Source organism: Xylocopa sonorina, chromosome 5, assembly GCF_050948175.1.
Source record: "Xylocopa sonorina isolate GNS202 chromosome 5, iyXylSono1_principal, whole genome shotgun sequence".
In the NCBI taxonomy this organism is placed as follows: domain Eukaryota; kingdom Metazoa; phylum Arthropoda; class Insecta; order Hymenoptera; family Apidae; genus Xylocopa; species Xylocopa sonorina.
Window position 1 is genome coordinate 1,679,935 of NC_135197.1, and position 26,148 is coordinate 1,706,082.

Sequence of the window (26,148 nt, forward strand, 5' to 3'; positions counted from 1 at the left end):
GGATGAAGAGGAAAGAGAGCCGGAGCTTCGAGGTAGGATACTGGGTAAAAACCGTCTCCCTCGACATGTACCAAACAGAAGTATATATACCTTCGAAGTCTCGTCGTCATTACTCGAAATTGACTACCGTTGATCCAGTTTTTACTAGCGAAACAACGAAAATACGCGCGTCTCGAAACCACTCCTTCGCAACATTGCAATCACGAATTATCGATCAGTCACTTGCTATTCGTAATCGAGTGTCAAAAGTTGAAAACGTGAAAGGCCTAAAAAGGATCCGAATTATGATAAATGTCGCTCACATTGGAAGATTGCATAAAAAATACCCTATGCTATCCAAGAAACGGTAACTTACCTATGTAATATAACCGAAACTAGTCTGTCGTTAATACTCCAGCATATATTTCTAACAAATATGAGTGTAAGACAAAAGCGGAGAAATTCAAATTATGCTTCTCGAAACTCGATCGTTACTTGGTTAACGATCCATTAACAATCAATTAACGTCAATGCGCATAACGATGATAAGAGTGTTAAAAGAAAAAGGAGCTAAGAAAGAGTTAAATTAGAGACAGAATAGAAAAAAAAAAGAAAAGGGGAGAAAAGTGCGTTCGATGGACCTCGAAAGGCGGAGGCAAAGGCGGCGTATAAAAGGGGAGAAACGGTAAGGGGGGCGGGAGGAAACTCCGCGTAGCGAAATTGCAAGAAAATTCGTCGCGTTTCCAGCCCGCTTCTCCCCCGACCACCCCGGTGACCGATGAGCCCAGCCCGCACGCTAGATCGAGAAATATAACTTCTTTCGGGGGGTGGCACGAGAGTGGTACGGAGCGTGGGAGAGGGGCGCCGCGGGGCGGCGAACAGAAAGAAAGAACTGCTGGAAATGACGCTCGTACGGACGTTGAAAAAAAAAGGATGGAGAAATATCAGGATCGATATTCGACCCGGAAAAAGGAGCAGCGCCGCACAGAGGAAGGCGAGGATGGTGGGAGAGGAAGAGAAAAGTGAGAAAAAGGAAGCGGTGCGCACTCGGAGAACCCGGGGCTGCACTTTGAAGGAACGTACAATGGCAAAGCGTTCCTTTCTTTCTTTCCTTCTTCCTTTATTTCTTTCTATTCCTCTCCTTCTTTCTCTTAATATTTACTGGAACGGGCCCATTGCACACGCGAATCGTTCTCCCTTTTCAAATGATAATAAACGGTAGTACTAACGGTCGGTCCTCTTTGTACTCCCGCGTTTGCTTTCGTTCACCAATCGCTTTCACCGTTCATGTTTAACCAAAATTCAATAATTTTAAGTGGATAATTAGTATATCCGTTGATTTAATTTTATTAACTTCAGCCAACTTTACTGCTTTTTATACAGTATAGGCTGTTTAGGCAATACGCAGTTTGGTTTGCGTAATATTGTACAACTGTAAATAACAATGGCAATGTTCATCCACTGCTTTAAAAAATGAGCTAAAGTATAGGGTTAACCATTTTATCCAAAAATGTGGTTACAAGCTTCTGGTTGAGCATAGATGACACAATATACATGTTTATTTGATTTTTAAATTAATTTTATTCATATTTAATGCCTGCTGAAAAATTAAAATTTCAAATCGATACGGTTAGCGTTTAGAAATAAAATTCTTGTGATTTGCAAGAGTAAGGTAAGTTTTCAGTCTGACGATTCTAATAGAATTTTCGGGAGAATTTTGTTACTCTCTGTTTCTCTGTACCTTTCAATATTGCTTTCAACTCGTCATTAACCACGACCAGAAAGAAAACCGTTTCCTGGTAACAGCACGAAAGTGAGTTCGGTGGAATGTAGAATGAAGATAAAATTTTTATACTGCTCTCTTTAGCCTTTAAAAAAGAAGTATCCTTAGCGTTTTTATCGCCGGTTTGCTAAGGGAGATAAAAGTCGTATTTACTTAATATTATTAACACTAAAAACGCTATCTAGATCCGGGACCTTAAATTCAGCACGGCGAGATACGGTCGAGTACGACAGAAGCGAAATAGAAATAATAATAATAAAACAACGGTGACAGCGAGTTTCACCGTGCAAAGGGATCACAGAGATCTCCGGGTTGGTTACGTCGATGTCTACGTTCCCCAAATCGAGGGCAGCTTTTAATTAACGAAGGTAATGGCGTTGCGTTGCCCGCGATGCTTTTCACCTGCGAATTCCTATTTATTAAACATTCTCCAGTTCTCATTTGGGATCCATATTTCGTGGAATAATCTAACCCAGCTAACGCTTTTGAAAAATCTATTTAAAAAATGCTCGGTTTTATCTCTCTCTCTCTCTCTCTCTCTCTCTCTCTCTCTCTCTCTCTCTCGATATATACCGCGCGATTTTATTCCCCCGCGGTAATCGCGGAGAGTTATTAGGTTATTATCAGCGAGCCCCCGACAGGGGGTTGTTCCGCAGCAGGTAGGAACGTTGCGTTCACCTGGCGTCGCGGACAATCTCGGGTGCGTCTAATATCGATGGATTCGATGACGAATCCTCGATCGATCACAGTAGCTTATTCTTCTGATGCTAATCGAACGGGCGACGATTCGCGAAAGAGGCCTCCGTCGTACGGATGGATCGATCGGGGTCGCGGACCTTAATTTTCTTCCGGGGAGAGATGAACGATCACTCGAATCGCGTTCGGGCCACCTTCGTTGATCTCTCACTTCTCGACTCACTCGGTTAGAATGCTCGAAATATTCCGACATCTGTGCGTCGAGCGATTTATTACGGAGCTAAAGAGGGTACGAAGAAGTTACGGAGTTGGATTAAGGGGATGAACGAGGCTTCTTTAAGGCATTCTTTTTTAACAGCCGTTCACTCAATTTATATGGAGTTATTTTCAGGCTTCTCTTGAAGGAAGCGTCGGATTAAAAATATTTACGTCGAATAGTTTTGCCTATTTGTGCGACTATCTTTTTTATTTCATTACAATTTTCATTTACCGAATATAGTAGAATTGCCTGTCGATAAATGGAATAACATAACGGTATTTAAGCGAAGCAAACAAATTTGGAAATGTGGATATTTATTAACGGTGGCACTAAAATCTAAAAATGACTCTGTCTTTCCTTTCAAGAAGCTTGAAAGATGCTAAATTAAATTGCATATTTCTAGCATGCAAAATAAGACCTAGATATAATATATGTAGTACTGTATTGTTGTCAACGATTGTGAAATTATAATTTTTTACATATACAATATTTTTAATTATTTCATTTACTGCTAATTCATACCGTAGAAATTTAGAATCATCGCAGTGGTTAAATTGGTAACATGCACTTAAATATAACTATTTATAACAGAATAGGCAACACCACGAGGAATTCTCATTTCCACGAGGGAAAGAACCAGATCCCGTTCATCGATAAACGTCTGAAAGGACAGTTGACTAGAATTATTCAGGATCCTCGATGCATCTTGATGCAGCAGGTGCATAAATTGCAGGGCCAGTCAAAGTCGCGGCAGGTGCGGACGTAACCCGATCCAGAAAATTGGAAACCTCGTGGCTTTCCAACCGGGAAACTTGGAAAAAGAGCGTCGATATTCCTCAGCGTTGTATCTCGATTTGAAAACGTACGACCGGATGAGAAGGAGCGGTGTGAATGAACGCTGAAAATGTAACCGGACTGTAACGTGTTTTCAGGACTGCGATAGGGTTGCATACCGGATTTGGAATGCAATTAAAAAATGATAATACGTTGGTTTTCAAGTAGCCATTGTTTCCTTTTCTTTTAACGGCTTTAGTGTCTAGCGGAAAGCAATAAGTATTGAAAATGTTTGCTTCTATATTTCACGAATAAGTCCTCTGTTATTTCATCAAGGACTTTTATATTTTTTATAAAAATTGCAGAATTACGTTGTAACGTTATTAATTAGCGAGATTAATTAGACATAACAATTAGTGAAATTTATGACCGATACCATTACTTTCTTCCAGCAATTACTACAACCAAACGATTGTTAGAACATTTTCTGTTTATTACGTACAATATTTTCCATCGAAAATCTTTATTTAAGTTCCTTTTTTTAAGTTTCTTTAAACTTTCGAGTTACAAAGTGTCAAAATCTCATTCACTCTCCGCTTCTACCCAAAATTCTAGTCTTCCATACTTATAACCGAACATGGCTTTCCCTTCTCGCTCTTAATCCGAATCTCAAACAGTTAGTCATAAATCGCTTCGCGGGCCAATTTACAATCGAGAAACATCGTCTAACGAGTCATTATACAAACGAATTTGTTTGTTATCCTGGGGATGGGGGTCCACTTGAAAACGTCGTCGCGAGCATTAGAAGACTCGAATCGTCATGTCGTGCACTCGAAAATCAACGAATCCTCGAGGATCCTCTCGAAGGACCAGAGGTTTGGTAGAATTCGTACGTCGCGCGTCGTGGAGAGCGTTTGATTCGCTTATCCCGATTCGGACGTTTGCTCGTAGGGGCTTAAAAGGGGCTTAAAACCCTATTATTTAACATCAAGTATTTTAGTAACATTTCGAGAGACTTGAAGCTTGAAAGAAATTGTAGAGTACAGTTTCTCGACGTTGTCGTATTCTCAGTGTTTAGCCGTATCGTTGCAGCATTGAAGTGACGAATTATAAACGCAATTATCTCCGTGAGACAGGCATAGACAGATACGCATAGTAATTCCCCTGGTTGGAAAGCGACGTCGCGACTCAAATTTCTCTGTCACGTCCCGGTGGGGGTGGATAAGAATCTCGCAGACGATTCCCCGGGCCGCGAGCATCGGCTCGTCTGGATGCACGGGAGGATCCTGCCGCGCCGTGGAAAGGAAATAAACGCGAGCCATTGGGATGGAGCTCGCAGAGAGCCACCCCCTTTTCGAACAGGTCTCGCGCTGAGTGCGCTGGTAAAACAGCCCCTTAAAATGGTTTTACTGCCGTGCACGGGGCGCAACGACGTCTAGACGGCAGGGTCGTAAAGTTTGACCTACTCACCCTCAACCACCAGCCGGAAGGAGGGCGTCAGCCGGCGCTTCTCGTCACCCCTCCACGCTAGCATCCCTTAACCTAGCCGTAGTCTCGCGCGGACTTTGAAAACTGGGCCAAAGGGTTCCGTAGCTTCTCTCAGACGCGTTCAAGGATTTCTACGGGGTCGAACACCCCATTTCACGGGAATCTTTTGATACGACGTGGTCGAGACGCACCGCAGAGACCGCTCCGCAATTTCGTTTCATCGAGGGGAAATCGAAAGATAGGGGTGGCTCGAGGGCTACTCGACTTCTTGATACTTCCCTTTAATTGACCCCTCGAAAGAACCATTCGCTCTGCATGTCAATAAGGCCGCTCTTTTTAAATGCTTGGAGACGATGAGTAGGTTTTGTATCAATTTCGTGCAACGGTAAAGAACGACGATAGTGTATACCTTTTCTTTATTTTAAAAATTATTAACAATTCGAAGACGAAAGATAGATGAGAATACTTTCAGCAGCTTCTGTATAGAATAATTATGTATGATTATACAGTTGTCATCGGAATGATAGATTTCATTTATTTATCGGGCGTTACATTCTTAAAATGAATTTCCACGGTTAATATCGCATGGAGAGAAATTCGTGGAAATTGACTGATGCAATAAAACGAACAACAGTGGAAAACACCGTGCACGGATCTACGCATTGTAATCAAACTTTTTTAATATCCTGTAGAGAATTAAATACGGAGACCATAACAAAAATATTCTTCCCAATATTTACTTACGCCGGAATTACGCTTGAATAATATTTGCCGTGCAGTTTGCCGTGCGCAAATTTCATTTTATTTTACCGATTCCCGCGCGTCCATCCGCGTGATGTTTCAAAATGGTATCATCCAAGAGGAACGAAAAGGATACCGGACAATTGTTATATCTGTTTTTCAAGATAGCCGAAAACAATTTTTCCCCCCTCCGTTACAACGATTTTCGAGCTAACTTTTATCTAACTATTTATTTGGAATGACTGGAGCATCGATGTAAACGTGACGATATCGTAGAGAATGGATGAAATGAATTGTATAAAAATTTGTTTTTCTCGGTACATTTTTCTGCATTTCTACGTACAAAGTGACAAACTCTTTTAAGATATTGCTTGCATACTTAAACATCTATGCAGTCAGATTTACATTTCACATAAATTCATTGAAATGAGACAAGGCAAGTCTGGCATGTTTAATATTATCGAATATCAAAATAACATCCTTGCGGTTCGTTAGTACTGCGACTGATGCTTGTCAATTTTTTTTTTTTTTTTTTTTATTCTGCTTCGCATTTGCACTTTCGCATTACTACGAATTACAATTGCATGAAATCCGTCTGCGGTTTCGAAATAAGTAGAATACAATCCCCGATCGTATCCGCGGAATAACAGCGGAATTACGAGTTCCTCTTTAACCAAGCTATAACCGTCTCTCAGCCGGGGCATCTTGGACCTTGAAAACTGGGGCAAAAGGTTGCTTTCACCCCGCGCGCCGGTAACGGAGGGTCGTAACGTCGTAGGGGTGCTCGACCCTCGAAGGAATTCCACTCGGAGGCCGCGGTGTCTTTATCGGAAAATGGATTACCGGCCTGAACCTTAATCCCTCCCCTCCAGCTCTCGTTTTTCCGCCGCTATTTCTTCGTCGCTCGTTATTAAAGAATTCATTCGCGACGGCTTTTGATAAACTTTGTCCCGGCAACGGGGGTTTCGATCGTACGACCAATCGAGCAACAGAGCGTTCTCCAACGCAATTACGAAGCGCAATTACGAAGCGCAATTACGCGGAATAGAAACGTGGGAGCAGGCTGCAATTTTGTTGTTGAATTTAGATATTGTATGATTTCTAATATGTAATTTTAATTATCACTGTTAATTTTTCGACCGATTGAATTTAGAGACTGAAGTTCTGATTGTAGGTGTAAAACGCGTGACTGCAGTATTTGCGCGTAATAGTAGGTATGTACACTCAATTGTGAATGAATTGTGAAATTTACTACGCTCGTTCTGGTTCGATTACAATCGCAGCAGCCTTACGATTTAATGCAATTTAATTGCAGTAACAACTCGTTAAATTATACTTCTGCATATAATTGTTATTCTAATTTATATTTCATTTTTTTTTTTTATTACTCTTAATTAAAATGAAACGAAATCTTTATAATATACTATTACGTATTTTATAGTTAAACAGGAGAAAGGAAAGAATAGTCTACGTAGAGGCTTTTTTTTATTGTCAAAGCGACGAAACATTTTCGAGAAGGGTGAACAGTACGTCACTGAATGAATCCTCAGCTGTGCCTGAATCTCCGCACCATTGACCTTCGAAACTGGGCTAAAGGGTTCTCTTTCCCTGGCGCGCTTCGCCGGGGGTCGTAACATCGAAGGGGTGTTCGACCCTGCGAGGAATTTCGCTACAGACGTTTCAGGATATTTCCATCAGATTACGATTTAAAGGGACTCTCCGTCGAAATTGAAACTATCAGGAATTTACCCCTGAAAGCGCTCTATTCGGGGTAAATTCGCCAGATAATCGCGCGGCCAGTTACTTCCGCGTATTCGCGGGACATTAAAACTTATAGTCAACGGACATTTAATTTGCTAAAGACTTTGAAACTACCGTGCACGTTTAAATCACGTTTTAAATGAAATCTCTCTTAAATACATAAACACGGGGTCCGGTACGGGTGTTTCGGAAATGGAATTTATTTGCTCTGTATAAAAATATTTCAGCTGTCCGTAAAAAAAATTCGTGCACTATATACGGTAACAAGGGGATGAATTTTTATTTGCAAAAAAATTCTTTACCTCGCCGATACCACGAGTACATCTTCAGAACGATCCCAAAAGGAAACAGAAAATATATTCCAATCTCTACCGGGATCGGGACGTAAAAAATTTCCACTCCGAAACCTATTTGAAAAAACGGTTCTTCCGGTTGGACTGCTCTCAAAATTAAAATTTAACCACCGCCACCGCTAAACTGCACCTGCAAAGAGAACCCGTCGACTAAAAAGAACGTTCGAAATGATAGAAATACATATTAAAGATACTCCGCGTATCTAGGTCAAAGGGTTAATTGTTCTCGACGAACGTAACGATCATTGTCAATCAGCCCGTAAGAAACTATTTCGTTTCGGCCAGATTAATATCAACTTAAATACACGTTTAGTAAAATTAACCAGCGGATTGAAAAACGAGAAAATACTAATTACTGCACTCTTTCAGCGAGTCTTCGCGAACACCATTAACACGGCCCGTTTGCAGCTAGCGAAGGAACGAGCGAGGGATTTTTTGAAAAAGAGTAATTAGAAGCGATGCTTTCGTCGAAGACAGGATTTTTTTTCTTCCCTGGGAACCGACGATTTTAATAATCTCTCTAAATTAATTATGAAATCTCTCTTTCTCTCTCGCTCACATGCATACACACGTTCTCTCTTTCGTTCCGTGCTTGACGCCATTCGCTGTGTAACGAGCCCCGGTGGAAAATAGGGTCTGAAAGGGCTGGCTGCCGTCGTTGCACAGGAAAACGAAACTCGAGAACTTTCGCCCTTGAGATTATACAAGCCGGAAAACTCGGTCAAACGGAAAGTTGGACCTAAAGGGAGTAGTCACGTGGCCCTTTTTGAAAACCGCCAACTAGAGTGCGCCCACGGCTCGTAGAATACATCCAGACAGTAAGAGGAAACGAGAGGGAGAGAGTTTTGAAGTGTCCATGGACCTTTTAACGTTAATTGCGAACTCACCCCCTCTTTTTCTATCTCTCGTTTCCCTTCGCTTTCCGTGACGTGCTTTTTTCTCACTCACTCACTCTCTCTCTCTCTCTCTCTCTCTCTCTCTCTCTCTCTCTCTCTCTCTCTCTCCCTTCCTCTCCTTCTCTTTACATAGGCGTGCACGCGCGCGAATTGCCCGATGTAAACGAAAAATTATGCCCTTAACAGTTTTTCCAACGCGCTCTCGAGTCAGCGCGCGCTCAGATTTTCATCCGGTGCCCTCGGAATAAAAAAATTTAAACGAGCCGCATTACACGCGTTCGAGTCCCGCTTTGAGCAGCCTCGTAATTACTACCGTTTACCCTGTCTGATTTCGATCATAAATCTAAGATCTCGAGTGTGTGGATCGGAGCAAGAGAGAGAGAGAGAGAGAGAGAGAGAGAGAGAGAGAGAGAGGGCTGGTTCAGCAACCCACCACCCGTTTAATTGTGCGAATTACGTTCTAGCTCCAACTCGCGCGCGAATCTCGGTAATTTAAGTTCACTACGCTTTCCACCACTTATTACACGCGTTTCGTGGTCGCTCTGCTTTTCCTTTCTTTTCTTTTCTTTTTACCCCTGCTACTTGTTTTCTTGCAGGCTGGCTGAACGCATTCAGTTTACAGCTAACTAATGAGCCTTTCGACAATCGAACGCTCACTCGACTGCTGTTTTCATTTTATTTGCACTGTGATTTCCGATAACGCTAGTCGAGAAATACTCAAGTGTATTTTCTCGATAGGGAAATCCACTCTTCTTTCGAATGTTGCTCGATGAATACTAATAGCAACTAGCAGCCCTGAGTCATAGTCCTGAAGATAGAGTTATCACACGCCAACAGAACGATCGTAGTGCAGCAGTGGATGAACTCGCGTTCTAACCTCGTAACGCGCGACTACGTACCGTTCTAATACTGTATAATATGTACGCGTACGAGTCGATTTAATGGTGGCGAAGGAGAAGCCCCCGGACGAGTGGAACCATGTGTTCCCTTTGAGACACCGCGGTTGTTCCGTTTGGATATTTTATATACGAGGCCAGCTCTCTTCCTCGACCGACAGTGATATAAATGAACGTTTCGTTGGCACCGTTTTCCGACCGAACAGACTTCTCCAACTGGGCCCCATTTCCGACCGGTTCGAAGGTACCGTTTCATTTTTCGTCAAGGAGATCCATTTGATAATTTTAATATAGTTGTCGAGAATAAAATCACTTCCTATTGCGCTGGATGCGACAGTTCGAAGCCCCCGAATGTGAAATTTTCATCGCGAGTCAAACTAAAGTTTACAAAGTAATGTTTCTTAACCATTGATTTAACTGTCTGTCTAAATTATTTTGATGTAACGCAACAATTTTAAGAGAAGTAATGTAACTGTAATTATATCGGTACCGAAAAAATACAAGAATAGATCGCAGAAAAATTCATGTTTGTCGCAGTGATTGCCGTATTGTAAGACGTCGAATGAAATTGAAAATGGAGACGGAAGATGCGCGCTGACGAAGGAGCTGTTGAAAGCGAGAAGCGTTTCCGCGCTAAGCAGGACGATGACATAACGCTTATAAATATCCGACGGCGGTAATGAATTTTATATAGACACGACTACGGGCCGCACAGGTGCTTTATTACCCAAGAAACTTTACAGCTGTCTAGCCGGGACGTGGAGAGACTGGCTGCGCGGAATGGTCGCGGTGCCGCTCGCGGGAAACTCATAAAACCGGCCGTCTGCTGGCTGCATCTAAAACTTCCAATCTCCTGCACCCTCCTAAAGCACCGTTACGACGAGGGGCCGCGTCCCAGGACTTGATATTCGTTTAATTCTCGCCTGGATGGTGCTCCGTTTCTCTTCGAACGGATCACATCTTTTTTATCGATACGATATTCCTCGGGTTTATCTTTAATTTCATTCCTGTGCCGATTTTCACCTCATCCTCTTTGAGACATGGATGATCCACGATCTGGATTCAAGTAGCTGTTTAGGATATTGTTGAAAAATTGTTCGAATTGAAATTATTTTATTGTTGAAATTGGTTTTTGGTTTTAGAATGTTTTATCTTTAGAGGTACATGTAGCACCGATGTCATACAGTAATTATGAAAAGATATTAACATTATATATACATACACATCTATATATATATATATATATATATATATATATATATATATATATATATATATATATATATATATAATTAAAGGTTATATTAAAGGTTCTCCAAAAATTGTCCTCTTTTTAATCACCTTCGTACAAATTGATCTTTTCAAACATGCCAGTGAAATATTAGAAGTTTTATCTTTTCTTCTTCTCGACTCTGAGAGATTTATTACCACGATCGAAGCATTTAATTTTATGGAAGCAGTCGGCATACGTGTTACTATAGTTTATTGTTCTTGGATGGTGGTTGCAGCGATGAATAGAAAACAGGCCGTTTCTCAGCATGAGTGGGTCCAAGTGTTTTTCTAATGGCTTGTGAAGGCCCTCCTAATGAGGTGTGAATTGATTTACGCGGGCATAGCCGTGCTTGAATTCTTCAACAGGGTGCAACACGCAATTTAAATTCTTCGTGGATTCTTCTTTAGTCAACATTTCAACGACATTGATCTGCTGAGTGTTATTTCAAATTAAGCCTGTGCCCATTTATAGTTTAAACAATTAAACTGTTTCCCTCGATATTCACGCCGAGGAAATTGTTAAATTGAACGCGGTGTACATTTTCGTAAGTGGACCGCAACACCCTTTCGAGCGGTTAAACACGATGCCATGAACACTTTGTAACAAGAGACTTATCCTCATTAGTATCATTTTGCTTTCTAACGGCTGCGTTATCACCGAACGACTTCCATTTTACCGAACAGAGCTAGGAGAACGAGCTGTAACGATCTTTTCTTGGAGAGATTCAGAGATTACGTATCGATAAACGAACTCCTCTGATTTCGGTTAATTAAAGAACGACACGTGTTCCATTAAATTTTTAGTTTTACGAGCGAGATAAATTTGACTTTGAAAGATTGCATTTTCAGAAAAAAAATTTCACAACTGTTTGCAACTCTTTTGAAAGTAAATTATATTAATCTGAATTCTATTTCATTCATTTGGATATTAAAAATTTCAAACGGTTTCGTGAGTTACCGCGCAGATTTCACCTAGTAAGACGAGGGACAAAAATGGGGTTAAAAAAGGGAAAACCGAGAACTTTCCCTTAAAGGGCAACCACAGCGGTAGATGGAGAAGAAAGAAGGAGGGAGAGAGGCGCGCTCGTAAAGACTCCGCTCAGACTCGAATAAACCGGCCTCGAATCAATCCCAACGCGGAAATAAAGATAAAGTTCCGATCGCAGATAAACGTCGGAACGACATAAAATATTTCCCGGACGACGAAACAGCGAAGCTCGAGGAGATTGGAGGGCAGACGTATAGGTTTATGGGTTTCCGCGAGCAGGACGCGGCCATTCCGCGCGTCTGGAACACCACCACCGCCGGCGTCGCCGCCGTCGCCGCCTGCGATAGACCGCGGCGCAGCGTGGTTCTGGGGGTGAACAGGGGGTTAGCTGTAAAAATTTTACTGCGAATTGTCTGCAGACTCGACCCACCACCCGACGTTACGACCGGGAAAAATAGGAAATCCCCGGGAAACCGTCGGAAAAACTCGTCTGGGTCAGATCTCCACCTCTGCGGTTCCACCCCCCGTGACACCGTGCCTCTTTCTACTCGTTTCATTTGGGTCAGCGATCCGATTACCGTACCTTGTGTCTCGTCTGCCTCCGCGTTCTTTGACACGTGATTCGCTGATTATTACTGGGGATTTCTGCCCGTTCAAAATTCATGCAAATCGTCAAACTATCCCTGTGCGCGGTGTAGGTTAAGTGAGCTTTTCAAATGCTTTCTATTTCATTGAATTGATCGCGGTGAAAAGATTAGTTTATCATTTTTATGTTCTGTATCTTTCGGAAAACAAAATGAAATGACACTTTTAATTAATAATTTGTTCGTTACAGAAAGAAATTTACAATTTTCCAATGTTCTTTATATCTATTTGTTTCAATTCAATCTTTTGACTTTTTCGTTCTATTTTTCCTTTCGAGGAGATTCAAAGTATAATATTATTGCTATGGCGATGAAAATTGTCGTCATAATTGTTCGAAATGATGATATTTATCCATAAACTTTTTTATAAATTTACTTTTTAAAATTGAAGTTCTAACGTTACGAATTGCAACGGAAGAAAAGGAAAAAAGCAAGAGCCGCTCGGATGGAATTTCATCCGTGTTAATATTTGAGGGTTAACTTTCCGTAGCGTCGTTAGCGTTCTCATGGTTAAGAGACACGTCTTCTTTGGACCATTTCACTGACCGGACACTTTTTCGGAGGAAAACACCGAGGTCTCCGAGGAAGGGTCAGAAGTCACGTAAATTCCAGCCGATCGGTTATCGGGCGAACGGTGGTGTCTCCACGAAACGAATGAGACAGAGGCGACAAGGGAGAGAAGAACCACCAATTCGGGGCCAACTGTTGAATTTTATCACTCCCTGATTCCCCGCCCTTGGTGTTTCGTCAGCGCACGGTCGAGGTGCCAGAGGGACAGCCTAACGTGACGCGAACCACATATGTTGCCCATTCGCCACCCTCTCTGTTTTACTCCGGGTTCCCGTCCCCCCCCCCCTCCTCTCTATCCTCTCTCTCTCTCTCTCTCTCTCTCTCTCTCTCTCTCTCTCTCTCTCTCTCTCTCTCTCTCTCTCCGGTTTCTAGGCCTAGCTGACGAAAAAAGCCACCGAAAGCGATACGGCCGTGACACCCTGTGGGAACACATGTGCGTCTTAGATAGCTGTAAATCAAGTGGGAGGAGTGTGGAAGATCTTCGAGCCGAGATTATCCATTCTGTCCCGTATGGAGGGTGTGTTTTGTCTTGTTTTGGCTGATACGGGAAATTAAAAAGTAGAACGACGCATTTAATACTATTCAATTTATACGCAATTGTCAAATTTTTAGTGTTTTTATTAAGTTAATTTTAGCAAAGACTATCGTTTTTACATTGTCCTGTATATCGTCTTCGTGGTAATGTGATTTTCCTGAAAAATTTCATTTTTCGATGTTTGTCCATGTCGAGATTTCATTTTATTACGGTTGGTTTATTCAATTTTCCGCGTTCCGCGGACAATTTATCGGCTGCTGTTGGTTGTTTGCGTATTCCATTACTCGGTGCACACCGTTTCCGTGATTCATGATGCTGGCAACTGTGCCACCCTACCGATCTCTTATTTCTCGACTACTTACACAAGTTATGTACGTTGGAAGACCAGTAGCTTGATTAAGAGCAATATTGATATCCATATAATTACTCTGCTCGATTCTGTCATCGTTTTTTCTTCCATCTCGAAACTTAGGTTCGTTTAATATATCCTGAATACGTGTCTGAAATTATTCCAAACTCGAATTCTTTTACAGTTCGTAGAGCCTCGTACAATTTTGTACAATTTCTTTTGAAAATATCTTAATTATTCCGGAAATATACCGTACGTTAAATTTTGTGTTTAAACAGAGAGCTATCCTTAAAAATCGCTAGAACCACAGTTACGATCCGTTCCGCGATGCGTCTACCAGATTCAAAGTTTACCACCACGCTGGGTAATATTAAATGTTTGACTGGCACTATGACGCAACGCGGGAAGATATTATCAGGGCGTTATACATTTTTAACGGCTGGCGTAGAAAACATACGAGCCATCAGAATCACCGAAGGGTCCCTGGCTGGCATTAGAGGGCTGTCCGGATAGGCTGATCGCCTCGTTGGTCGTCATCTTAATGACTTATAGCGAGCGAGCCCGACGCTAATGACACAAGTCAGAGCCGACGATCCGGTGGGTCCCCGTGGACTGGCGTTTCCCAGAACGAACAGGGGGTGAACAGACTCGGGGCAGCGGCCACGAAGGCGTCGTGTTTCGTCTCGTGACAGAACGAGGCTCCGATCGACCGGCCAAGGCCTCTGAGTTCCACTCGGCTAGCCGAGGGTCCTGATAAATTGCTGGCAGCTGGCAAAACTCTCTCTTTCCGCCTCTTCAAGGGTTACACTGGCACACGTGGCCGCGGCAGCGAACGGGTATACGCGGGACCTGTTCGACCGGCGTGACACCTTTCAGAACAACCCTGAATCCTGTACCTCCCTATATACATGAACAAAATACCAATATTTTTATGAAATTACGTATAATTTTAGTTTTCTTTTCTCAGCGAGTTATTCCTGGACATACCTTCCATTTAGACAATTATTACAATGATATAAATGAATCGCAGAGACCAGAAATAACAAATTCGATGAAAGTTTGATTACATTACAAAATGAAATTCATGGGAAATGCAACGATTATCATAAAGATTCGAGATATTTGAATGTAACAATGAGGCAATTCAGACGAGAGGTGGCTTTTTCACGCAAGCTGGAATGAATTTAAAGAACGGTCCTCTATAATAGGACGTTGCAGGATGTTTACCAAGCGAGGGTTGCCGCTGCCCTCGGTCAAAACGGAGTGAACGAATAAAAGAACATCGAGGAGGACTCTGCGAAAGCTGTCCATTATCTTTCCATCGAGGCGCAATTAAGCTCCGTTGGAGCACCGGATCGCACGATCGAACAGCGGCGGACGTTGAATCCGTCGCGACAGATCCAGCGCTCGAGGACGGATCCAGGAAATTGTTGATCCTCGGCAGATAGTTAAACACGAGAGGGTCCTTCCGAAGCATTAAGAATTAAGTAGTCCTCTCCAAACATCGGATCGGCTCGTCAGCCGCCGGGATGCACGCTGTGGATGCACTTTGCCAAGCAAAGTGCCGATTGCTCGGCTTCTTTACAGCAGGGCCGTTTTTCCGACGGCGAGTTTTACTTTTTTTTTCCTTCAGAAGCATCCCCACCTTTGTATCTGGAGCGTCGTTAGAAGGGTCGAGCAGGGTGGCAAAGGAAAGTTATCGCTGACTCGAAACGTGTGAGCCAGGCGTTACGAAAGGGGTTTCTTGATAAATATTTTTCTCATTTTTTTTTCTTTAAGTATCTCGAAAACTCTCCTTAATGATTCTCTCTTAGAATGACAGGTGAAGTGAGTTGAAAAGATAAACTAGAGTTTATAAATTCTACTATTTTCTACATAATGTGAGTTCTAATGGTCCACATTTTAGTTCCACTTTATTGTTCATCGTTTAAATATCATTATAATAAAGAAGCTTCGACAAGTATGTTTCATGTGTTGGAACATTCAAGCCCCCTTAGATCAGTGTACAAATTCACCCACAGCATCTCCCATTGACTGTAAGTGGGAGTTAAAAGGGATCTCGCGTAAGATCAAGCGATGTTCCTTAATTTTTCACGAAGAGAGGCTCGCTTTTTTTAAACGTGTCCACTGTCTACCAAAGGAATCCATGTAGAAGCTTGAGTATCTTCTCTTTCGAAGTATTTTCACGCTTGGTACGTATTTGTTTGTAGAGAAGAATTGGAGATGCTTGCGTCGATTCAATGACGACATAAACTATGAAAGATTGATAAGAATCGAACAAGCTAACCCACTTACTTCTTCGGTGACTTGCGAATCTTTTCGTGAACGAATCGCATTAATTGAAATTGTTCTATATCAATGTTAATGGGAAGGTATTTAATGAGTTAATCTTTTCTTTCCATTATGTATACACGAAGAGGATTTGTCCAGTCATTTAATATCTTATTCGAGAGAGAGAACGCAACATACTTGCACAGTTGGTGTTAACGAAGAAAACATTGAATCAGCGCCGAGAGAAACTAAATAAACAAAGGGTGCAGAGGAGGAGTTAAAGAGGGTTGAAAAGGCGCTATCATATTCCTTGAGGAGAGTCTTTAACGAAATGAAATTCGCGAAGGAACTTGGAAAGTTTCTCCTTTCCCGAGCCCGGTCTCGCGGCGCACGTTTCTTTGCTTTCTAGTCGACGAGGCGATGAAAATAAAGAAGAAGAAGGGTAGCAGACGGGGAGAACAGAGGAGGGAAAATTAAAGGAAAAAGCTCGTTCTCGATGGAACGTAATTTCCGGTGTTTAGCATGGAAAATATCCGGGGCTCGTAGCCTTTTTTCCTTAACGAGGAATTTCAAACCGCGTTTCCACGACGACGTTTATTACAATTTCGTTAAACAATTACCGTTCGTTTGATTAGCGTGCTCCACGGAGAATACGCGCTTGGTGAAAGTGAAGCTTTAACTTTCACCCCAGGTGAGCATCCTGTTGGAGATACTTGCTACGAAAATCCTCCTAACTTGCACCGACCGTGTCCCTTCTTATTTTCTTTTTCTTCTTTTTTCTTTTCTTACAATCGTGATATTTGTAGTGGCAAGTTTCTTCCAAAGCGAGCATCTCTGTTCGAGAAACTTCGAATTCGATAAAAGCGAGACGAACTTCTAGCTTTCTCTCCTTATAGGATGCATTAAGGATTCCATCGGCTATCGTTCGTTACGATTTTACTCACCTTAGAATGCATGGTGCGATTAACGAATTTTACAGTCGAGTTTTTTATAAATATATGTCGTTGACAATGTTTCAATGATACATCTTTAAGATCAGGACACAGATTTTGCGTAAATTGCATTTTCGTTTATTTAAACCAGAGAACGCAGGCCATGTAAAACCCAAACCATCTCCAATCGAATTCTCTCACCGTTATCGTTTCTCCGAACCTCACAGTTTTCCACTACAATCTCATTGACAAATCTCATCGACAGCTTCGTTTAAGGACGACATCATCAGCCCAAACTATCCCCATCAAATCCTTCCATCGCCAGCAGAAATTCAAACTTTCTGAAACGAACGTCAACGGCGACCGACGTCCCACGGATGCGAACCAAAGAAAATTACCACGAGTAACCTCGAGGAAGAGAGAGAGAGAGAGAGAGAGAGAGAGGGGGGGGGGGGAAAGGGCGAGAGATAAAGAAAGGGGTGGGTGACGTCACGAGGGGTCTCCAGTTGGGCTAGGTCGCGACGCTGCCTCCCTCCTTCGCTCCTCTTCGACGGGACAGAACGGCGGACTCGCCCCCTTCGTCCGCCAGTATCTAGCAGCTCCTCCACCCTCGGCCGTCGTGCCGAAAAAAGCAAGGCTCGCAGAAAGGACGCCCGGCGTCGTGGCGCTCTTTGGCTGATCAATACACGCCGCCTCGTACGCGGACGGACGGTCACGCATGTGCACGGTGTAGATCCTTCTCTCTCTCTCTCTCACTCCCCCGTCTCGCTTCCTCTCATCCCTTTCCGTCCCCCTTTTTTCTCCGTTTCCCTCGCCTGACCACCCACTTTTCCCACCCAACCCGCGCCTCTCTCTGTCTTCGTCCGCTCCTGCCCGCCCGCGTTCGCCTTCCCCTTTTTCTTCCTTCGCCGCTACGAGCCGCCGCGCTTTCTTCCCTTTCGTCTTTTTGCGACTCACCCCCGCAACCCATCCTCTCGACCAACCGACACACCGCGCGCACGTTTCGTTCCTCCGGCGCGACGTCTATCTCCCGACCGGACACCGGGAACGCGCGGATCCTCTTTGTCGACCCCCTCTGAGGACGAGCATTTTTCGAATTTTCTATATGGATTTTCATTCGTTGGTTTTTCATTTTTTCATGGCGCGGAGTGGATTGTACGATTGAGGTCGATGGGTTTGTTATACAGATGAATCGTTGTTACTCTCTTGGGTTGCACGGACTATTCGTTAGGGTCCTCGTACCCTTTGCTTTTCTTCACCCCGTCCCCAGTTGGATACTCCCTCGTCGTGTTGTATTGCTGGAAAAGAACTTCACTTACGGAAACAAATTTTCTAGTTCGTGTAGTCGACGAATAAGGAACGGAACATATAGAATTGGAGCTCTTTGCACTTGGAAATAACTTTTATTCGAAATTTTCTTATTTTTTGGTTAGTGGAGTGGAAGCTAAAGTGTTGCGAGGTACGTACGAAGGATTAAAAACGGGCTGACGGAAAATCAGGGAAATATAGATTACAATCGATAATTGCACAAACAAGAGCGCGATGATCTATCCTTTAAAGAAAACACTCTTATAAGGGTCACTTTCAATTGGTCCCGTTGGTAGAGGAACGAAATTCACCCTTCCACGCTATCAGCTATTATTCCGATCGCGCCTCTCTTCTTTATTCTACCCTCGCGCCCCTTGCCCGACATCCTTCCACTGCCCCTCCATTTCTATCTTTCCGCCCCTCGTTCTCCTTCCCAGAGACTGGCCGATTTTTTCTCTCCCGTTTCCTCGGCTCCGCTATTTTTTTACACCTCCTTTTTTTCCCTCCCCCGGACGGTCGTTTCGTCCTCGCCCGCAACCCCCGCGGCTCCAGGGACGCCCGGGGCGCCCTCTATCTCTGTCTCTTTTCCCTTCTTTTTCATCCACCCCGTTTCTTGCTCTCGTTCGATCTTCCTGCCTTTCTTCCTCTCTGCGCGTCCTTCCCTCCCTCCCTCCCTCCCGCTCGCCCACTCTGTCCCTCCATGTTACTGGTTCTCTGTTCGTCTACTTACCACCGCCGACCAACCACCCCCTTCTTCCTTCCCCGTCCTTGTGATTTTTTCCCCGGCCACCCTCCGACGCCAGGCGTCGGCGTCCTTTTGCTATCGAGACGCTCTCTCGACTATCGGCCCCGACCACCTCTACACTAACGTACGGACGGAGAGGGAGTTGAGGAGAGGAGCGAGGAGAGGGCGGCTGCAGCGCCTGGATGCGAGCTAAAATGTATTCTTTTTTTCTTTCTCCTCTTTTCTCTTTTTTCTCTTTTCTCTTTTTTTTTTTTTTCCTTGCCTTCTTTATCTTCCCTTCGAGCTGCTCGTGGTAGGTTGGATTACCAATCCGGGGATCGTGGAGCACGTACTCCCATTTTTTCCCTCCTTTTCGCCTTTTCCGTCCACCCACCCACGGCTCGACTCCACCGAGCCACCCTTTTCGCCCGGTGGACGTAAGGGCTCGATCGGACGAAGCCCGTCCCGTGCCTCCACCCAGCGTTGCGTTTCCGACTCGATGGAAATTATCGAGTTGAATTTTCTGAAGGGCCTGTTTCGTGTCCACGAAGAATCGAGGGTCGAAGGAGAGTGATCATCGTGTTGGCATTTCGATCCGACGAACTCCGGGAGGTTTAGCGATTTAGGGATGAAGAGGCCTCGATTCGGCAAATTTTCCACCGTGCTTAGACTACTAACTCTCTCGATTACTCGCAGCCAGGTTCTTAATATAAATAACTATCGGTGAACACTGGCTAACCTCGATCGATAGCACGCATTTCTCGCCGCTCGCGTTACGTTACAGGACATCGCGTTAAAAGACATTACGATTGTAACTAATTTTTTATACGTAGGTAAAGCTGTCGGCGTGATTCGTAGAAACACATTTTCAAGCGTTAAAACCTGCCACATCTCGTTAGGTTATTACTAATCTCATTAATACAGATTTGCAATCAAATTAAAAGCAGCAAAAGAAGGTTTATTAATCGACGCAAAGGATATATTATATAAATATCTGAAACTTTAAAACGTACAAGTAAATTTTCTGTAAACACGATTAGCATAATATGTCGTGCAGATTGATAATGAAAATCAGATTAACTACGATTAGCATGTTAATAAGTACTATTTTAAGCAATTAGTCATCGTATCATACAGAGATTTCTTATTGATGTACTTTTTACCTTACTTTAAACATTGTTATCGTTGCTTTTAAATATTATTACCGACTAATTAAAACATCCTTCGGAAGTGCGTCGCTGACATTTATTATCGATATTTTAGCAGATAGCTACCGGCAAAACAGAATTAAAGCAGATAATGCCGCGGACAGCGAGTACTTCTAGACGAGCAAACAACTTTTTTTCTAAAGACACGCTACATCGTAGCTAATATATCACATTAAAAGGTTAAATGAATCAGTTTATTTAGTTGAACAATTAATACGTAATCTTGCTGATATTGTCGGTCCTGTTCCATTGAGCAGTTCTCGTTTGCAACAGTTTTGAAACCTAATAAAAACGAAAAATTACGTCAACAATTATCCGCAATGTTTGAATAAAATTCTATCGATTAGCGTAAGATTTTCACATTTCTAATTAGTGTAGAATTATCGTAAGTAGATCACCATTTGAAATATTCGATTATTAATTACATCATCGTTAATTGTTAATTAGATCAAATGCTCTTTTCGCTTCTGCGGTCTTTAACAAATCATTTCTGAATAAATTCATTGTCCAGATATGAATTAATAAATTCCTACCGCGCTGTTCAATGACCGTTAGAGGCGCAGTTCTTCTGCATAGAGTGATACTCGAGGATCGATACGTTTTAAAGGAGTAAAGGTTTCGGCCAGCAACCCTCGCAAGAAATGTCACAGAAATGTCAGAGCGTGACATTAGGCGGTCGGCAAGCACGGCCACGGGATGAAGTTCTTCAATTATTCGTTCCTCTGATTAGGGGATCCAATTTTAAGTGTCACGTGACCGATCTTGATACCATCTGCCAGCAGACGGGCGGATTTAAGGGATGATCCTGTCTCTCCCTGCTCGGAGAACGATTTCCTTCCCCGCACTGACTCCTCCACCTTGCTCTCTACATTGACTTCCGATTCCAAAATAGAAAATAAAAATCGGTAGACGGTGCCAGCTTCCGGACGACGTCTGAGGATGCTCACAATTTTTTTCCTCCGATGGGAAAAAACTCTTCACCTCCAGGTGTTTTCTTTCGGAAATAAAAAAAAGTAGAATTTCGTTTTAATAGATGTATAGAAGGATAGAATAAGTTGTCGTAAAGTGTTTTCATGGAAATTAGATTATTTTCTGATTCAAAAAAATTCGTAATTTGAACACTCGTAAGGAATACTAGCAATTTTGAAGATCGAGTTACCGTATATTTGTTTATATGTCTGTAACGAATCTGTAATGTAAGTATCTGTGATGTAAGTAAATCTATAAGATTGAATGGGAATTGAAAGTTTTATTCAATAATAGTATCCACGAATCGCGTCGTAATATCCGAGAGCATTTTATCTCGTCGCTCGCGAAAGGGTGAGTTTTACCCGGCGTTAGGGCCGCGCTGACCACCCCCGCTCGAAAAATGCATATCCCTTCACGTTCTCAAACTTTCTCACAAGAATCGGATCGTTTCACGAGCCACCTGTAGAGCGACAGACGAAAGCATTGCCCTTTCGACGCCTTATGGTGTCCCTTCGCTCGGTTACTGGATCGGTCCAACACCCTCGGATTTATAGGGGCGTAAAATTCGGTCCAACCGAATGGCGGACTATCGATTCGTACTTACTGAACTGGGTCGATCGACGGATCAATTCGGACATTGGTTTACGATCAGTCTTATGACTTTCGAAAGCTATTTTACTGTCTTCTTTGTATAGAAAATTATTTTACGCAGACTTTTTTTTTCGTGCTCCTTGAAAATAACGTCTCACTACGTAACACTAACTCTCGGATAGATCTGTTTTCTCATCCGTCTATTTGATTAATTTCAATATCGTAATTGAACCTTCCTCATGGAATACACAGCAAAAGTTTCACTCTAAATGAGATGAGAATGAGAATCGGAGAATGAATAATTTTAATTTAATTCTGTTGCAAAATGATGCTCAAAATTGTATTTCCTATGCTTCGCTGTTAAATCAAAGTATTGGCGTTAATATATAATACGTTGCACGTTACTCGTTTCATTATTCGTTTTGCAGCAAGTACATTTAAGAATTAGTACAGTTAATAACATCGATTTTACATTTTAATATGATACTCCTACGTTTATAACGATCGTTCTTAGAGAAGAGCTGATTTCTGATACACTGTAATATATTTAAATAACGCCTCCAATATTTCTATCGACATAAACTTTACGGCGCCCGTTCCGAGTCCTTCGAAGAGTATACGTGACCGGGCGCAAGGTCCACGAAGTTGCGGAAGGCTGCACGAAGGGTGGCACGACTGACTGTCGTTTAAGAGGTCATGAGAAGGGAAACGGGGTCATCCCTTCATGTTTCTAGCGTTCCCGAGGTCCCGCTTGTCAGATGTGTGTTCCGCGCCCTATTTCAACTAGTCTCGTTGGTTTCTCATCCTGGATATACCCGATTTTGTCGGAGTTTCTCTGGTTAACAATTAGTGGGTCAGCGACTGATTTACACCGGGACAAATCTGACAGATTTAAGGAACCTCGATTAACCGACACCCAGTGCGACGATTGAAGGTTTTCTTTTTGTCGGGGGTGAAGTTTTCGTTTTGACGATGCATCGATACACGAGCAACAAATCCTGTTGGCAATTCAACAAAAGAAACGTGAAATATCTTATTTGAAATTATTATAGACTTATTAAATATTTTAAATGTTAATTGAATTTTATTTAATACTTTTATTTAATATTGTGTTACTGTTCGTTGTTCGATGTGCTTATATTTACGATACGAGTAATAGGGAGAGACAGTTTGTAAGGTCGGACTGTTTATCTCAGCAGAAGACCGAGTGATGTCCAAGGTCACAGGGCAGGTCCGCCACCCTCGTCTGTGTTGTGTCTAGACGGTGCTTTTCACCCCTCGCCGCCCTCTTTACCATCGCCAACCCTCTCTGCCACAGTCTCGGCCAGGTCGCTGCTTCGACTGCTTCCCAACGTATCACACTCCTCCACCTTGCCAAGCCCCGGTTTCACGCCATCCACCCCTTGCAATGACGCTCAATCAATTATCGAATACTCTTTGCGCCGTTTTTCTCAAATAACTGGCAAACAAATTATCATGCAGCAGCCATCACATATTATACTCTCCAATTTCTTATCTTGTCCGAAAATATTTCGTTCCTTCTTTACTCGAAACATTACTAAGGCTCATTTATTGTAATTATTAATACGACTCGTCAAGATGCAAAGAATTATTCTGTACTTCTAGAAAAATATTTAAATCGATAATCTTTTCATCGATTCGTATCGTGTAGATCGACGAATAAAGTGTGGAAAAAAGAAACGACTGAAGGGAGAAAGTGAAAAATTGTGTCAGAAGGTAAATCGAAAATTTAAAAGGATACGTATTATCGTTGCCTCTCGTCGAAAACTAACAGCACTCCGTTCTCTTTCTCTGTTCCAGCAATGCAACCCCCACGACAAGGAGAGCGACTATTGGGGCGGCGGACGGGGCGCGAAACAAGGTTACGAGGTGAGCCAACCGCTTGCACATATTTTAGCGGAATAGCCGGAATTTTCACGGCCCCCGTGCTAATTCTACTTAGTGAAGCGCAGCACTTTCTGTTGCAGGCGAAAATGAATGCGGACCACGGCCAGCTGCAGAAAGGTGAGTCGCATCCTTCTTCTAATTAAATCGCTCGATCGTCGTGAATCCATGACCGCGGAATGGCTTAATTATGCGTGTTCCTCGCCTCCTTCCTCTCTCTCTCCCCGTCTCTGTTTCTTCGTCAACCTTTGCCCGCACCCAACCCTGAAAAACGTTTTGGCCATTGAATAAACGTCGACAGAGCAGCGCGCAAATATTGGCACTCAATATTCGATAGCGCAGCCATTCGCGGATATTGAAATAACAGAGGTGAACGACGACACGGAGAATGGAACGTACTCCCGTTTCCTTTTTTTTTCTTTTTTTTTTTCTCCCGGTTCTTCCTTTGTATCGTTATTCTCTGTCTCTTTTTTTTCGGACGAATTTTGTTCCGTTTTCGTTCCGGATCGAAACGAAGAACACAGATGGCTGATTCTGGAACCGCGTTTTCTCCTTTCCTCTTCCAAAGTCCAGATTTTTATTTCATTTGTAGAAATTCATATTCTTAAATTTGCAACTACCGATCTCGTTGCATCCATCGGAATGTTAAGTTAGGATAGGTTAGCTTTCCAAGATGGTAACAGAATCAATGTTCGAAGCCGAAAGGAACAAAGGAACAGTTGAAGAGTGACGCGAAATCGGACGATCTATTTGCCTAACCATATACGCACAGTGCCAGACAGTCTTTCGCGAGACAATTTCATCTGACTGGCAAGAAGTTTATCTTTAAATAAAGCAACAGAAGAGACGGTTGGCTGCCTAAAGAAAAGGGAGAGAGAGAAAGAGAGAGAGAGAGAGAGAGAAGGCTAGGAAAGGAATATTATAAATGGAGAGAGAAAAAGGGACCGAGGCTGACGCACGTTACGTGTAAACACAGAGTTCGTAAGGCCCGTTCGCTCTCTGAAAACCGGTTGTGACTTTGCATCCGTGACGTAAGATCGTCGATTAGGATCGAAACAGGTCGTAAAAAAACACGTGTGAACGTGAATTCATCATTCGGCCGTGTCCACGGCGTGACCCTTTTATTTTTCCACTTGTCAGGGGGCCAGGACCTTCTCGTTTTCTTTTTGTCTCCGCTGGGTACTTCCTACGATCCTCTCTCTCTCTCTCTCGACTCTCTTCTTCCGCGTTTCAGTTTCCCTGAATTCTACTTTGTCGCTGTCTCTGGAAAATCTATTTGCCTGTCCTTTGCAATTGTAATTGAAAAGAGAATTGTTACGGCAGAATCGAAAAGTGTACGGACAAAAATCGGAACAGGTAGAAATCGTGCTCTCGGCAGCCGCGCGGGCGACGCTAGTAAATTGGAGACAATTTTCCGGCCGGTTCGAATCATCTCATCGATCCGTGTTTCCCTAAGCGAGAGGGAACGCCGGCAATGACCCAGCTCGTTCACGGCCCGTCATTTTTGTCCCCCGTTTCTCTCCCCGAAGGGATTAAGTAATCGGTGGCTTCACTCGTAAAAGGTGAAGCACGTTTCCATAAATGTTTTTCACTGCCAATGGCACGCGCGACGTGTCGTGTAGATCGGTCATTTACGCGGCACACGTTTTCCCCGGCGTGTCTACCGGTGCCCCGTGTACCGATTCACCTGATAAGTGGAAAGAGACGGGGAAAAAAGTGGACGAAACATGGACTGTTACGGACTATCTGGCATTTTTTCTGAATCTACCCAGGAATGTCTTTGCTCCATTCGATCCTATATACATCGAAATGACCAAAACTGCCAGACGTTTTTACGATTTCTAATTTAGCGATTCCCTTAACTTCTACTTCTTCTGCGTAAAATAATTATACATTTAATTTATGGGATAGTTTTAACTTTATTTAGGATTCTTCTTTCGTTGAGTTGGACCTCGTGGCTGGCCTAAAAAATGAATTATGTACGATAATGTATAATATATTGTAACTGATTGTCTTCCATGGAGTTCAAATGAATGAACGTAAGAAAGACGAGGGCTCGCAAAACGTTGAAAGAGGCAAAGGGGGTTGTAAAAATTTACAAAGGAACAAAGAATTAGAGCCGTGGCTAATTGGTTCTACAGCAATTCCCAGAAGCACCATGGAGCGATCCATGGGTCCCTTCCGAGCGAAATGTCGTCGTCATGCGATTCGTACATTAAGGAATAGTCAGAAGGGACGTTTACGCAAATGCTCCGG

General features: G+C 43.0%; 1 protein-coding gene across 1 annotated transcript in view; it reads left to right on the forward strand.

The window, feature by feature from the left end:
• Positions 1-26,148, forward strand: part of LOC143423638 (uncharacterized) — a 122,301-nt gene that overhangs the window by 17,367 nt on the left and 78,786 nt on the right. Inside the window, exons 3-4 of the mRNA XM_076895124.1 lie at positions 23,809-23,877; positions 23,961-24,012. Coding sequence (XP_076751239.1) covers positions 23,809-23,877; positions 23,961-24,012 — 121 coding nt within the window. The remainder of the gene's footprint in view (positions 1-23,808; positions 23,878-23,960; positions 24,013-26,148) is intronic.